The sequence below is a fragment of the Passer domesticus genome, unplaced genomic scaffold (genome assembly GCF_036417665.1).
Source record: "Passer domesticus isolate bPasDom1 unplaced genomic scaffold, bPasDom1.hap1 HAP1_SCAFFOLD_172, whole genome shotgun sequence".
Taxonomy (NCBI): Eukaryota; Metazoa; Chordata; class Aves; order Passeriformes; family Passeridae; genus Passer; species Passer domesticus.
In genome coordinates, this window is record NW_026989955.1 from 819 (window position 1) to 15,669 (window position 14,851).

The 14,851-nt window shown below is 40.0% G+C and overlaps 1 protein-coding gene across 1 annotated transcript; it reads left to right on the forward strand.

The window, feature by feature from the left end:
- Positions 1–312: 312 nt before the first annotated feature.
- LOC135291984 (B-cell lymphoma 3 protein homolog) lies at positions 313–14,605 on the forward strand. The gene is made up of 5 exons (XM_064406217.1): positions 313–435; positions 2,829–2,906; positions 8,217–8,384; positions 13,327–13,390; positions 14,338–14,605. The coding sequence occupies exons 1-5, from the start codon at positions 313–315 to the stop codon at positions 14,580–14,582; spliced, it is 678 nt and encodes a 225-aa protein (XP_064262287.1). The 3' UTR covers positions 14,583–14,605.
- Positions 14,606–14,851: the final 246 nt, after the last annotated feature.

Sequence of the window (14,851 nt, forward strand, 5' to 3'; positions counted from 1 at the left end):
GGGAAAATGGGGAAAAACTGGGGAAAAAAAAGGGGAAAATATGGGGGAAATTGGGGGGAAAATGGGGATTTTCGGGAAAATGTGGGAAAAAAAAAATCAGGAAAAATTTGAGGGAAAATGGAGAAAAAATTGAGGAAAATTTGGGGGAAAATTGAGGGGGAAACGGGGGGATTTTTTTTTTTAAATTTTGAATTTTGGGGGAATTTTTGGAGAATTTTTGGGGGAATTTTTTGCAATTTTAAATTTTTTTGGGGGGGGGGAATTTTAGGGGAATTTTTTGGGGATTTTTTGGGAATTTCTGGGGGGGGTCTCATGAATTTTTTGGGGGTCTCTGCCCCTCCCCCAGGCCTGACCCCCCTGCACGTGGCCGTGGCCTCGGGGTCCCGCGAGAGCGTCCTGCTGCTGCTGGAGCACGGCGCCGACGTCGACGCCGGGGTGAGAAATGGGGGAAATTCGGGGTAATTTGGGAAAATTCGGGAAAATTTGGAAATTTTGGAAATATCTGAGGGAGGTTTGGGGGGGTTTAAAGGGGATTTTTTGTGAATTATTTTGATTTTTTTGGGAATTATTTTGATTTTTTGGTGAATTTTTTGTGAATTTTTTTGAATTTTTTGGGGGGAATTTTTTAGGAATTTTTGGGGAATTTTTTGGTAATTTTTTTTAATTTTTTTTTATTTTTTTAGAAATCTTTTAGGAATTTTTTTGGGATTTTTGGGGATTTTTTGGGGAATTTTTTGCGAAATTTTGGGGGGATTTTGGGGGGCTCCCTGCTGCTGCTGGAGCACGGCGCCGACGTCGACGCCGGGGTGAGAAATGGGGGAAATTCGGGGAAATTTGGGAAATTTGGGAAAATTCAGAAATTTTGAAAATATCTGAGGGGGGTTTGGGGGGGTTTAAAGGGGATTTTTTGTGAATTATTTTGATTTTTTTGGGAATTATTTTGATTTTTTGGTGAATTTTTTGTGAATTTTTTTGAATTTTTTTGGCGGGAATTTTTTAGGAATTTTTTAGGAATTTTTTGGGAATTTTTTGGGATTTTATTTGGGATTTTATTTGGGATTTTTGGGGAGTTTTTTGTGGATTTTTGGGGGGCTCCCTGCTGCTGCTGGAGCACGGCGCCGACGTCGACGCCGGGGTGAGAAATTCCAGGAAATTCTATAAAATTGGGGAAATTTGGGAAAATTTGGAAATTTTGGAAATATTTGAGGGGGGGTTGGGGGGGTTTGGGGGGGTTTAAAGGGGATTTTTTGGGAATTATTGTGATTTTTTTGGGAATTATTTTGATTTTTTGGTGAATTTTTTGTGAATTTTTTTGAACTTTTGGAGAATTTTTTAGGAATTTTTGGGGAATTTTTTGGTAAATTTTTAAAAAATTTTTTAGGAATTTTTTTAGAAATTTTTTAGGGATTTTTTTGGGGTTTTTTTGGGGATTTTGGGGGATTTTTTGGGGAATTTTTTGCGAAATTTTGGGGGGATTTTGGGGGGCTCCCTGCTGCTGCTGGAGCACGGCGCCGACGTCGACGCCGGGGTGAGAAATGGGGGAAATTCGGGGAAATTTGGGAAATTTGGGAAAATTCAGAAATTTTGAAAATATCTGAGGGGGGTTTGGGGGGGTTTAAAGGGGATTTTTTGGGAATTATTTTGATTTTTTTGGGAATTATTTTGATTTTTTTGGTGAATTTTTTGTGAATTTTTTTGAATTTTTGGGGGAATTTTTTAGGAATTTTTGGGGAATTTTTTAGGAATTTTTTTAGGAATTTTTTGGGAATTTTTTGGGAATTTTTTGGGATTTTATTTGGGATTTTTGGGGAGTTTTTTGTGGATTTTTGGGGGGCTCCCTGCTGCTGCTGGAGCACGGCGCCGACGTCGACGCCGGGGTGAGAAATTCCAGGAAATTCTATAAAATTGGGGAATTTTGGGAAAATTTAGGAAGTTTAGGAAGATTTGAGGGGGTTTAAAGGAGATTTTTAGGGAATTGTTTTGATTTTTTGGTGAATTTTTGGTGAATTTTTTGTGAATTTTTTTTTTAATTTTTGGGGGAATTTTTTAGGGATTTTTGGGGATTTTGGCGTTTTTTTTTGGCATTTTTATGGAATTTTTTGGGTGGGTTTTTTTTTGGAATTTTGTGAATTTGATGGAATTTTGATGGAATTTTGGGGGGAGTTTTTGAGAAAATATTTCGATTTTTGGCGAATTTTTGGGGGGAATTTTTGGGGATTTTTTTTAATTTTTGGGAATTTTGGAATTTTGTGAATTTCATGGAATTTTGATGGAATTTTGGAGAATTTTTGAGAAAATATTTTGATTTTTGGAGAATTTTTGGGGGATTTTTTTGGATTTTTTTTTTAATTTTGGGGGATTTTTGGGGAATTTTTAGAATTTTGTGAATTTCCTGAAATTTTTATGGAATTTTTGAGAAAATATTTTGCTTTTTGGGGGAAATTTTTTAAATTTCCTTTTAATTTTGGGGGATTTTTGGGGGGATTTTTGGAGGAATTGTGGGAATTTTGAAATTTCATTAATTTGATGGAATTTTGAGGGAATTTGGGGGAATTTTTGAGGAAATATTTTGATTTTGGTGGAATTTTTTGGGATTTTTTTTAATTTTGGGGGTTTTTGGGTGGGATTTTTTGGGAATTTTGTGAATTTGATGGAATTTTGGGGGGAATTTTTGAGAAAATATTTTGATTTTTGGAGACTTTTGGGGGGAGTTTTGGGGATTTTTTTTTTTAATTTTGGGGGGAATTTTGGGGAATTTTGGAATTTCATGAATTTGATGAAATTTTGATGGAATTTTGGGGGATTTTGGGGGATTTTGGGGATTGCAGGACATCAAGAGCGGCCGCTCGCCGCTGCTGCACGCCGTGGAGAACGACAGCCTGGAGATGGCCGAGCTGCTGCTGCAGGTGCCGGAATTTGGGGAAAATTTGGGAATTTTGGGAAAATTTGGGAAAAATTTGGCAATTTTGGGAAAATGTTGGGATTTTTTGGGAATTTTGGGGATTTTTGAGGGTTTTTTCAGGGCTTTTGGGGGAGTTTAGGGGGGTTTTGAGGAGATTTTTGGAAAAAAAATTTGGGTTTTTTAGGGATTTTTTGGGGGGGATTTTGGGGGGTTTTTGGGAATTTTTGGGATTTTTGGGGAATATTTTAGGAAATTTTGGGGGTTTTTGGGGGATTTAAGGGGGAGTTGGGGGATTGGGCTTTTTGGGGGGATTTTTTAGGTGATTTTTGGGGGGATTTTATGGGGGTTTTGGGGGTTTTTAGGGGTGATTTTGGGGTTTTATAGGGAATTTTATGGGATTTTTAGGGGAATTTTTGGGAATATTATGGAAATTTTATGGGATTTTGGGGGGGATTTTTATTGGATTTTTGGGGGAATTTTATGGGATTTTTTGGGAGATTTTGGGGAATTTTATGAGATTTTTTGGGGGTAATTTTTGGGAGTTTAATGGGATTTTTAATGGGATTTTAGGGGTGATTTTTGGGGTATTTTAGGGGTGATTTTTTTGGGAATTTTTGGAATTTTATGGGATTTTAACGGGATTTTTGGGGTGATTTTTGGGGATTTTTTTTGGGTTTTTTATTGGATTTTTTTGGGGTATTTTTATGGGATTTTTGGGGTGATTTTTGGGATTTTTTGGGGTAGTTTAGTGGGATTTTTGGGATAATGTTTTGGGATTTTTTTTATTGATTTTTTTGGGTGGAATTTTATGGGATTTTTGGGGTGATTTTTGGGATTTTTTTGGTTTTTTATGGGATTTTTGGGATTTTTTTCTTGATTTTATGGGATTTTTGGGGGGAATTTTATGGGATTTTTAATGGGATTTTTTGGGGTGATTTTTTGGGGGAATTTTATGGGATTTTTAATGGGATTTTTATGGGACTTTTGGGGTGATTTTTTGGGATTTTTGGCTTTTTATGGGATTTTTGGGGGATTTTGGGGGGAATTTTTGGGGGGATTTTTGGGATTTTTTTGGGGCATTTTATGGGATTTTGGGGGGGAATTTTATGGGATCTTTAGGGGAATTTTTGGGAATATTATGGAAATTTTATGGGATTTTTGGGGTGATTTTCTGGGATTTTTTGTTTTTTTTATGGGATTTTTTGGAGAATTTTATGGGATTTTTGGGGTGATTTTCTGGGATTTTTTTTTGGTTCTTTTATGGGATTTTTTGAGGAATTTTATGGGATTTTTAATGGGATTTTTGGGGGATTTTTCAGGGATTTTTATGGGATTTTTGGGGTGATTTTTTGGGATTTTTTGGTTTTTTTTATGGGATTTTTTGGGGAATTTTATGGGATTTTTGGGTGCAATTTTATGGGATTTTTTGGGGGATTTTTGGGATTTTTGGGTGCAATTTTATGGGATTTTTTGGGGGATTTTTGGGATTTTTTGGAGAATTTAATGGGATTTTTGGGGTGATTTTCTGGGATTTTTTTTGGTTCTTTTATGGGATTTTTTGAGGAATTTTATGGGATTTTTAATGGGATTTTTTGGGGAATTTTATGGGATTTAAATGGGATTTTTTGGGGGAATTTTTGGGATTTTTTGAGGAATTTTATGGGATTTTTGGAGTGATTTTTTGAGGAATTTTATGGGATTTTTAATGGGATTTTTTGGGAGTTTTGGGGATTTCTATGGGATTTTTTGGGGATTTTTATTGGATTTTTGGGGGGGATTTTTTTTAAAATTTTATTTTATTTTTTTGGTCTATTTTAATTGAATTTTCCAATATTTTTGGGGGGTTGCAGCGCGGGGCGAGCGTGAACGCGCAGTCGTACGCGGGTTTGGGGGGACTTTTGGGATGATTTTTATAGAATTTTATGGGATTTTTGATGGGATTTTTTGGGGGGATTTTTCAGGGATTTTTATGGGGTTTTTGGGGTGATGTTTTGGGATTTTTTTTTGTTTTTTATGGGATTTTTGGGGGAATTTTGTGTGATTTTTGGGTGCAATTTTATGGGATTTTTGGGGTGATGTTTTGGGATTTTTCTGGTTTTTTATGGGATTTTTTGGGATTTTTTTCTTGATTTTATGGGATTTTGGGGGGAATTTTATGGGATTTTTGGAGTGATTTTTTGAGGAATTTTATGGGATTTTTAATGGGATTTTTTGGGAGTTTTGGGGATTTCTATGGGAGTTTTTGGGGGATTTTTATTGGATTTTTGGGGGGGATTTTTTTTAAATTTTATTTTATTATTTTGGTCTATTTACATTTAATTTTATGATTTTTTGGGGGTTGCAGCGCGGGGCGAGCGTGAACGCGCAGTCGGACGCGGGTTTGGGGGGACTTTTGGGATGATTTTTGCAGAATTTTATGGGATTTTTGGGGTGATTTTAGTGGTATTTTTAATGGGATTTTTTGGGGAATATTTAGGAATTTTATGGGATTTTTATGAGATTTTTTGGAGGGATTTTTATGGGATTTTGGGGGGATTTTAGTGGGATTTTTATGGGATTTTTTGGGGGAATTTTAGGGGATTTTTAATGGGATTTTTTGGGGGGATTTTTTGGGAAATTATATGGGATTTTTGGGGTGATTTTTTGGGAATTTAATGGGATTTTTAATGGGATTGTTGGGGTGATTTTTGGGATTATTTTGTGGTTTTTTATGGGATTTTTGGGGGAATTTTATGGGATTTTTATGGGATTTTTGGGGGGGATTTTTTTTAAAATTTTATTTTATTATGTTGGTCTATTTTAATTGAATTTTCCCATAATTTTAATTTAATTTTATGATTTTTTGGGGGTTTTTCTGGGCTTGCAGCGCGGGGCGAGCGTGAACGCGCAGTCGGACGCGGGTTTGGGGGCACTTTTGGGCTGATTTTTGCAGAATTTTATGGGATTTTTGGGGTGATTTTAGTGGTATTTTTAATGGGATTTTTTGGGGAATATTTAGGAATTTTATGGGATTTTTATGAGATTTTTTTTGGGATTTTTATGGGATTTTTGGGGGGAATTTTATGGGATTTTTAATGGGATTTTTTGGGGTGATGTTTTGGGGAATTTTATGAGATTTTTGGGGGTAATTTTTGGGAATTTAATGGGATTTTTAATGGGATTTTTTGGGGGGATTTTTTGGGAGAATTTTATGGGATTTTTGTTGGGATTTTTTGGGGGATTTTTCAGGGATTTTTATGGGATTTTTGGGGTAATGTTTTGGGATTTTTTTATTGATTTTTTTGGATTTTGGGGGGAATTTTATGGGATTTTTGGGGTAGTTTAGTAGGATTTTTGGGGTGATGTTTTGGGATTTTTTTCTTGATTTTTTGGGTGGAATTTTATGGGATTTTTGGGGTGATTTTTGGGATTTTTTGGAGAATTTAATGGGATTTTTGGGGTGATTTTCTGGGATTTTTTTTTGGTTCTTTTATGGGATTTTTTGAGGAATTTTATGGGATTTTTAATGGGATTTTTTGGGGAATTTTATGGGATTTAAATGGGATTTTTTGGGGGAATTTTTGGGATTTTTTGAGGAATTTTATGGGATTTTTGGAGTGATTTTTTGAGGAATTTTATGGGATTTTTAATGGGATTTTTTGGGGAATTTTATGGGATTTAAATGGGATTTTTTGGGGGAATTTTTGGGATTTTTTGAGGAATTTTATGGGATTTTTGGAGTGATTTTTTGAGGAATTTTATGGGATTTTTAATGGGATTTTTTGGGGGAATTTTTGGGATTTTTTGAGGAATTTTATGGGATTTTTGGAGTGATTTTTTGAGGAATTTTATGGGATTTTTAATGGGATTTTTGGGGGGAATTTTTCAGGGGTTTTTATGGGATTTTTGGGGTGATTTTTTGGGATTTTTTGGTTTTTTTATGGGATTTTTTGGGGAATTTTATGGGATTTTTGGGTGCAATTTTATGGGATTTTTGGAGTGATTTTTTGAGGAATTTTATGGGATTTAAATGGGATTTTTAGGGGGAATTTTTGGGATTTTTTGAGGATTTTTATGGGATTTTTGGAGTGATTTTTTGAGGAATTTTATGGGATTTTTAATGGGATTTTTTGGGAGTTTTGGGGATTTCTATGGGATTTTTTGGGGGATTTTTATTGGATTTTTGGGGGGGATTTTTTTAAAAATGCTATTTTATTATTTTGGTCTATTTTAATTGAATTTTACAGTATTTTGGGGGTTTTTCTGGGGTTGCAGCGCGGGGCGAGCGTGAACGCGAAGTCGGACGCGGGTTTGGGGGGAGATTTTTGTGAATTTTCTCAGAATTTTATGGGATTTTTTATGGGGTTTTTTGGGAATTTTATGGGATTTTTGGGGTGATTTTTGGGATTTTTTCTTGATTTTTTGGGTGGAATTTTATGGGATTTTTGGGGTGATGTTTTGGGATTTTTTCTTGATTTTTTTGGGTGGAATTTTATGGGATTTTTGGGGTGATTTTTGGGATTTTTTTGGTTTTTTATGGGATTTTTGGGGGAATTTTATTGGATTTTGGGGGGGGATTTTTTTTTTAAATTTTCTTATTATTTTGGGCTATTTTAATTGAATTTTCCCATAATTTTAATTTAATTTTATGATTTTTTGGGGGGTTGCAGCGCGGGGCGAGCGTGAACGCGCAGTCGTACGCGGGTTTGGGGGGATTTCTGGGATTACTTTTATAGAATTGTATTTTTTTGGTCTATTTTAATTTAATTTTATGATATTTTTTGGGGTTGCAGCGCGGGGCGAGCGTGAACGCGCAGTCGGACGCGGGTTTGGGGGGGATTTTTGTGAATTTTCTCAGAATTTTATGAGATTTTTTTATAGGGTTTTTTGGGAATTTTATGGGATTTTTGGGGTGATTTTTTTTGGGAATTTTATGGGATTTTTGGGGTGATTTTTTTTGGGATTTTTGTGGGATTTTTGGGGGGAATTTTATGGGATTTTTGGGGGAATTTTGGGAATTTTTGTATTTTTTATGGGATTTTTTGGGAGATTTTAGTGGGATTTTTATGGGGTTTTTTGGGGGAATTTTATGGGATTTTTGGGGTGATTTTTGGGATTTTTTGGGGGAATTTTATGGGATTTTTGGAGTGATTTTTTGGGGATTTTATGGGATTTTTAATGGGACTTTTGAGAGAATTTTTGCATATTTTTTTAATTTTATGGGATTTTAATGGGATTTTTGGGGGGGATTTTTTTTAAAAATTTTTATTTTATTATTTTGGGGTATTTAAATTTAATTTTACGATATTTTTTTTGGGATTTTTCTGGGTTGCAGCGCGGGGCGAGCGTGAACGCGCAGTCGTACGCGGGCTGCACGGCGCTGCACGCGGCCGCGGGCCGGGGGCTGCTGCGGCTGCTGCGGCTGCTGCTGCGCTGCGGCGCCGACTGCGGCCTGCGCAACCTGCACAACGACACCGCCGCCGCCGTCGCTGCCAGCGCCCAGGTGAGGAACTGGGGAAATTTGGGGAAATTCGGGAAGATTTGGGAAAAATTTGGGAAGATTTGGGGCGGTTTTGGGGGTTTAAATGGGATTTAAAGGGAATTTTTGGGGATTTATTTTGAATTTTTTGGGGATTTTTGGGGGATTTGGGGTCAGGAGCCTGCACAAGGCGAGTCCAGGTGGGAAATCTGAATAAATTTGGAATAAATTTGGGGATTTTGGGGGTTTAAAGTGACTTTTTGGGGTTTAAATGGGATTTAAAGTGAATTTTGGGGTATTTTTTTTATTTTTTTGGGGATTTTTGGGTCAGGAACCTGCACAAGGATCCCCCAGGTGAGTCCAGGTGGGACAGGTGAGGAATTTGGGGAAGTTCAGGAAAAATTTGGGAAGATTTGGGGCGGTTTTGGGGGTTTAAATGGGATTTAAAGGGAATTTTTGGGGGATTTTTTTGGATTTTTGGGGATTTTGTGTCCCAAAGCTGCAGCTACAGGTGAGTTCTGGGGCTCAGGTGAGGCTCGGAGTAATTTGGGAAAATTTGGGATAAATTTGGGAAAAATTTGGGATAAATTTGGGGCGGTTCCGAGGAGATTTGGGGCGGTTTTGGGGGTTTAAAGTGAATTTTTGGGGATTTTTTGGGGATTTTTTGGGATTTTGTGTCCCCTGCAGCCACAGGGGAGTTCTGGGGCTCAGGTGAGGAATTTGGGGAAATTTGGGAAAAATTTGGGAAAATTTGGGGTGGTTTTGGGGTTTAAATGGGATTTAAAGGGAATTTTTTGGGATTTTTTGGGGGATTTTTTGGGATTTTTGGGGATTTTGGGGGGATTTTTGGGGATTTTGCGTCCCAAAATTGAGGTTGGCAGAGCCCAGGTGAGTCCAGGGGGGACAGGTGAGGAATTTGGGATAAATTTGGGATAAATTTGGGGTGGTTTGGGGAGATTTTGGGGTGATTTGGGGGTTTAAATGGGATTTAAAGGGAATTTTTGGGGATTTTTTGGGATTTTTTTGAGATTTTGGGGGATTTCGTGTCCCAAAGGTGAGGCTGGGAGTGCCCAGGTGAGTCCAGGGGGGACAGGTGAGGAATTTGGGAAAAATTTGGGGGGATTTGGGGGGATTTTGGGGTGATTTGAGGGGCTTAAATGGGATTTAAAGGGAATTTTTGGGGATTTTTTGGGGATTTTTGGGGATTTTTGGGTCAGGAACCTGCACAAGGATCCCCCAGGTGAGTCCAGGTGGGAAATTTGGGGAAATTTTGGGAAGATTTGGGGTGGTTTGGGGGGATTTTGGGGTGATTTGAGGGGCTTAAATGGGATTTAAAGGGAATTTTTGGGGATTTTTTTCAATTTTTGGGGGATTTTTGGGGATTTCATGTCTCAAAGGTGAGGCTGGGAGTGCCCAGGTGAGTCCAGGTGGGACAGGTGAGGAATTTGGGAAAATTCGGGAAAATTTGGGAAAAATGTGGGGAGATTTGGGGCGGTTTTGGGGGTTTAAATGGGATTTAAAGGGAATTTTTGGGGATTTTTTGGGATTTTTTGGGGATTTTTGGGTCAGGAACCCGCACAAGGATCCCCCAGGTGAGGTTGGCAGCACCCAGGTGAGTCCAGGTGGGACAGGTGAGGAATTTGGGGAAATTTTGGGAAGATTTGGGGCGGTTTTGGGGTTTAAATGGGATTTAATGGGAATTTTTGGGGATTTTTTGGGGATTTTTTGGGGATTTTTGGGGGATTTGGGGTCAGGAGCCTGCACAAGGTGAGTCCAGGTGGGAAATCTGAATAAATTTGGAATAAATTTGGGGATTTTGGGGGTTTAAAGTGACTTTTTGGGGTTTAAATGGGATTTAAAGGGAATTTTGGGGTATTTTTTTTATTTTTTTGGGGATTTTTGGGTCAGGAACCTGCACAAGGATCCCCCAGGTGAGTCCAGGTGGGGCAGGTGAGGAATTTGGGGAAACTCGGGAAAAATGTGGGAAGATTTGGGGCGGTTTTGGGGGTTTAAATTGGATTTAAAGGGATTCTTTGGGATTTATTTTGAATTTTTGGGGATTTTTGGGGATTTCATGTCCCAAAGGTGAGGCTGGGAGCGCCCAGGTAAGTCCAGGTGGGACAGGTGAGGAATTTGGGATAAATTTGGGAAGATTTGGGGCGGTTTGGGGTGGTTTTGGGGTGATTTGAGGGGTTTAAATGGGATTTAAAGGGAATTTTTGGGGATTTTTTGGGGATTTTTGGGGATTTTGCGTCCCAAAATTGAGGTTGGCAGAGCCCAGGTGAGTCCAGGGGGGACAGGTGAGGAATTTGGGATAAATTTGGGATAAATTTGGGGTGGTTTGGGGAGATTTTGGGGTGATTTGGGGGTTTAAATGGGATTTAAAGGGAATTTTTGGGGATTTTTTGGGATTTTTTTGAGATTTTGGGGGATTTCGTGTCCCAAAGGTGAGGCTGGGAGTGCCCAGGTGAGTCCAGGGGGGACAGGTGAGGAATTTGGGAAAAATTTGGGGGGATTTGGGGGGATTTTGGGGTGATTTGAGGGGCTTAAATGGGATTTAAAGGGAATTTTTGGGGATTTTTTGGGGATTTTTGGGGATTTTTGGGTCAGGAACCTGCACAAGGATCCCCCAGGTGAGTCCAGGTGGGAAATTTGGGGAAATTTTGGGAAGATTTGGGGTGGTTTGGGGGGATTTTGGGGTGATTTGAGGGGCTTAAATGGGATTTAAAGGGATTTTTTGGGATTTATTTTGAATTTTTGGGGATTTTTGGGGATTTCATGTCCCAAAATTGAGGTTGGCAGAGCCCAGGTGAGTCCAGGTGGGACAGGTGAGGAATTTGGGATAAATTTGGGATAAATTTGGGGTGGTTCCAAGGAGATTTGGGGCAGTTTTGGGGGTTTAAAGGGAATTTTTGGGGATTTATTTTGGATTTTTGGGGATTTTTTGGGATTTTGTGTCCCAAAGCTGCAGCCACAGGTGAGTTCTGGGGCTCAGGTGAGGAATTTGGGGAAATTTTGGTAAAATTTGGGAAAATTTTGGCGTGGTTCCGAGGAGATTTGGCGTCGTTTTGGGGGTTTAAAGGGAATTTTTGGGGTTTAAAGTGAATTTTTGGGGATTTTTGGGGATTTTTGGGGATTTTTGGGTCAGGAACCTGCACAAGGATCCCCCAGGTGAGTCCAGGTGGGAAATTTGGGGAAATTTTGGGAAGATTTGGGGTGGTTTGGGGGGATTTTGGGGTGATTTGAGGGGCTTAAATGGGATTTAAAGGGATTTTTTGGGATTTTTTTTTTTTAATTTTTGGGATTTTTGGGGATTTCATGTCCCAAAGGTGAGGCTGGGAGCGCCCAGGTGAGTCCAGGTGGGGCAGGTGAGGAATTTGGGATAAATTTGGGAAGATTTGGGGCGGTTTGGGGTGGTTTTGGGGTGATTTGAGGGGTTTAAATGAGATTTAAAGGGAATTTTTGGGGATTTTTTGGGATTTTTTTGGGATTTTGTGTCCCAAAATTGAGGTTGGCAGAGCCCAGGTGAGTCCAGGTGGGACAGGTGAGGAATTTGGGGAAATTTTGGGAAGATTTGGGGGATTTGGGGCAGTTTTGGGGGTTTAAATGGGATTTAAAGGGAATTTTTTGGGGATTTATTTTGAATTTTTGGGGGATTTTGGGTCAGGAACCCGCACGAGGTGAGTCCAGGCGGGAAATTTGGGGATTTTTTGGGATTTTGGGTTAAATTTTGAGGATTTGGGGGATTTCCTGTGAGATTTTGGGATTTTTTGGGATTTGGTGTGAAATGTTGGGTTCAATGTTGGGGGAGTTGAGTTAAATTTCACGAATTTTTGGGAATTTGAGGTTAAATTTCGGGAATTTTGTGGACTTTGGGATGAATTTTGGGAATTTGGGGTTCAATTTCGGGAATTTGGGGGATTTTGGGCTCAATTTTGGGTTGAATTTTGGGGTATTTTGGGTTTAAATTTGGGTTGAATTTTGGGATAAATTTTGGGAATTTTGTGGATTTTGATATTAAATTTTGGGCTGAATTTTGGGCATTTGGGGTTAAATTTCGGGAATGTTGTGGATTTTGGGTTGAATTTTGGGGATTTTGGGTTAAATTTTGGGTTGAATTTTGGGGACTTTGGGAATTTGGGGTTAAATTTGGGGAATTTTGTGGATTTTGGGTTGAATTTTTGGGATTCGGGGTTAAATTTTGGGGATTTTGTGAGTTTTGGGTTGAATTCTGGGCATATTGGGAATTTGGGGTTAAATTTCAGGAATTTTGTGGATTTGGGGTTCAATTTTGGGTTGAATTTTGGGGATTTTGGGACTTTCGGGTTAAATTTGGGGAATTTTGTGGATTTTGGGATGAATTTTGGGTTGAATTTTGGGTTGAATTTTGGGGATTTTGGAAATTTGGTGTTAAATTTGGGGAATTTTGTAAATTTTGAGAATTTGGGGTTAAATTTTGGGTTGAATTTTGTGGATTTTGGGGTTGAATTTCAGGAATTTTGGGGATTTGGGGTTGAATTTTGGGTTGAATTTTGGGGATTTTGTGGATTTTGGGTGGAATTTTGGGGATTTTGGAAATTTGGTGTTAAATTTGGTGAATTTTGTAAATTCTGAAAATTTGGGCTTGAATTTGGGGAATTTTGGGGATTTGGGGTTCAATTTTGGGTTGAATTTTGGGGATTTTGGGACTTTTGGGTTGAATTTTGGGTTCAATTTTGGGATGAATTTTGGGATGAATTTTGGGGTATTTTGGGTTGAATTTTGGGTTGAATTTTGGGGTATTTTGGGTTCAATTTGGGGTTAAATTTCGGGAATTTGGGTTATTTTGGGTTGAATTTTGGGGTTAAATTTGGGGAATTTTGGGGTGAATGTTGTGGATTTGGGGTTGAATTTCGGGAATTTTGCGGATTTTGGGGTTAAATTTGGGGAATTTTGGGGTGAAAGTTGTGGATTTTGGGGTCCCCAGGTGATCGACATCCTGCGGGGCAAAGCCTCGAGACCCCCCCAGGACCCCCCGGGACCCCCCCAAGGTGAGCCCCAAACTTTGGGGGGTCCTGGGGGGGGAAAATTCCCGAATTTTGGGGGGAAAAATCCCAAATTTTTGGGTTTTGGGGGGGAAATTCCCAAATTTTGGGGGGAAATTCCTGAATTTTGGGGGGATTTGGGTGGGAAAATTCCCAAATTTTGGGGTCGTGGGGGGGATTTTGGGGGGTCTTGGGTGAGAATTCCCAAATTTCGGGGGGAAATCCAAAAATTTGGAGGGAGATTCCCAAATTTGGGGGGAAAAATCTCAAATTTTGGGGTCCCTGGGGGGAAAGTCCCAAATTTTGGGGGAAATTCCCAAATTTTGAGGTCCAGGGGTGGAAATGTCCAAATTTTGGGGGGAAAAATCCCAAATCTGGGGGGAAAATTCCCAAATTTGGGGAGAAATTCCCAAATTTTGGGGTCCTGAGGGAGAAAATCCCAAATTTTGGGGTCCACGGGGGGATTTTGGGGGGAGAATTCCCAAATTTTGGGGGGAAATTCCCAAATTTTGGGGTCCCTGAGGGGATTTTGGGGGGTCTTGGGGGGAGAATTCCCAAATTTTGGGGGGAAATTCCCAAATTTTGGGGTGTCCTGGGTGAGAATTCCCATATTTTGGGTGGAAAACTCCCAAATTTTGGGGAAAATTTCCCAAATTTTGGGGTCCTTGACGGTTTTTGGGGGGTCCTGGGTGGGATTCCCAAATTTTGGGTGGAAAAGTCCCAAATATTGGGGGAAAATCCTAAATTTTGGGGTCCAGGGGGGGATTTTGGGAGGTCCTGGGGGGAAAATTCCCAAATTTTGGGGGAAAACTCCCAAATTTTGGGGTCCCTGAGGGTTTTTTTGTGGGTCCTGGATGGGATTCCCAAATTTTGGGGGAAAATTCCCCAATTTTGGGGCTCCCGGCTGGAAAAAAATCCCCAATTTTGGCTCCTCTGGCCCCGCCCCTTTCCAGGCAGCGCCTCCGAAGCCACGCCCACTTCCGCACCCGCAGCCAATGAGGTGGAAGGGGCGGGGCCTCTGCCGTCGTTGAGGGGAGCGCAGGGAAGCTCCGCCCAGCAGCAGAGCAGGGACCAATCAGAGGCGGCGACGGGGAGGCCCCGCCCCGTGGCGCCTCAGAGGCTCCGCCCACGAGAGGGGCGGTGCCAGGGAAGCATTAATGGCGCGCCGCCAGGGGGCGCCAACGCCGGGCCGGCGTGAGGGGAAATAAAAAAAAATTTAAAAATCGGTGAAAAATGAACTGGGATGAACTGGGAGGGACTGGGAGGGACTGGGATGGACTGGGAGGGACTGGGAGGGACTGGGATGGACTGGGAGGGAACTGGGGGGGACTGGGAGGGACTGGGTGGGAACTGGGAGTTGAGTTACTGGGCCGTACTGGGATTTACTGGTTTATAATCGGATTTACTGGTCCAAACTGGGATTTACTGGGCCATACTGGTCCGTACCGGCCCGTACTGGTTTATACT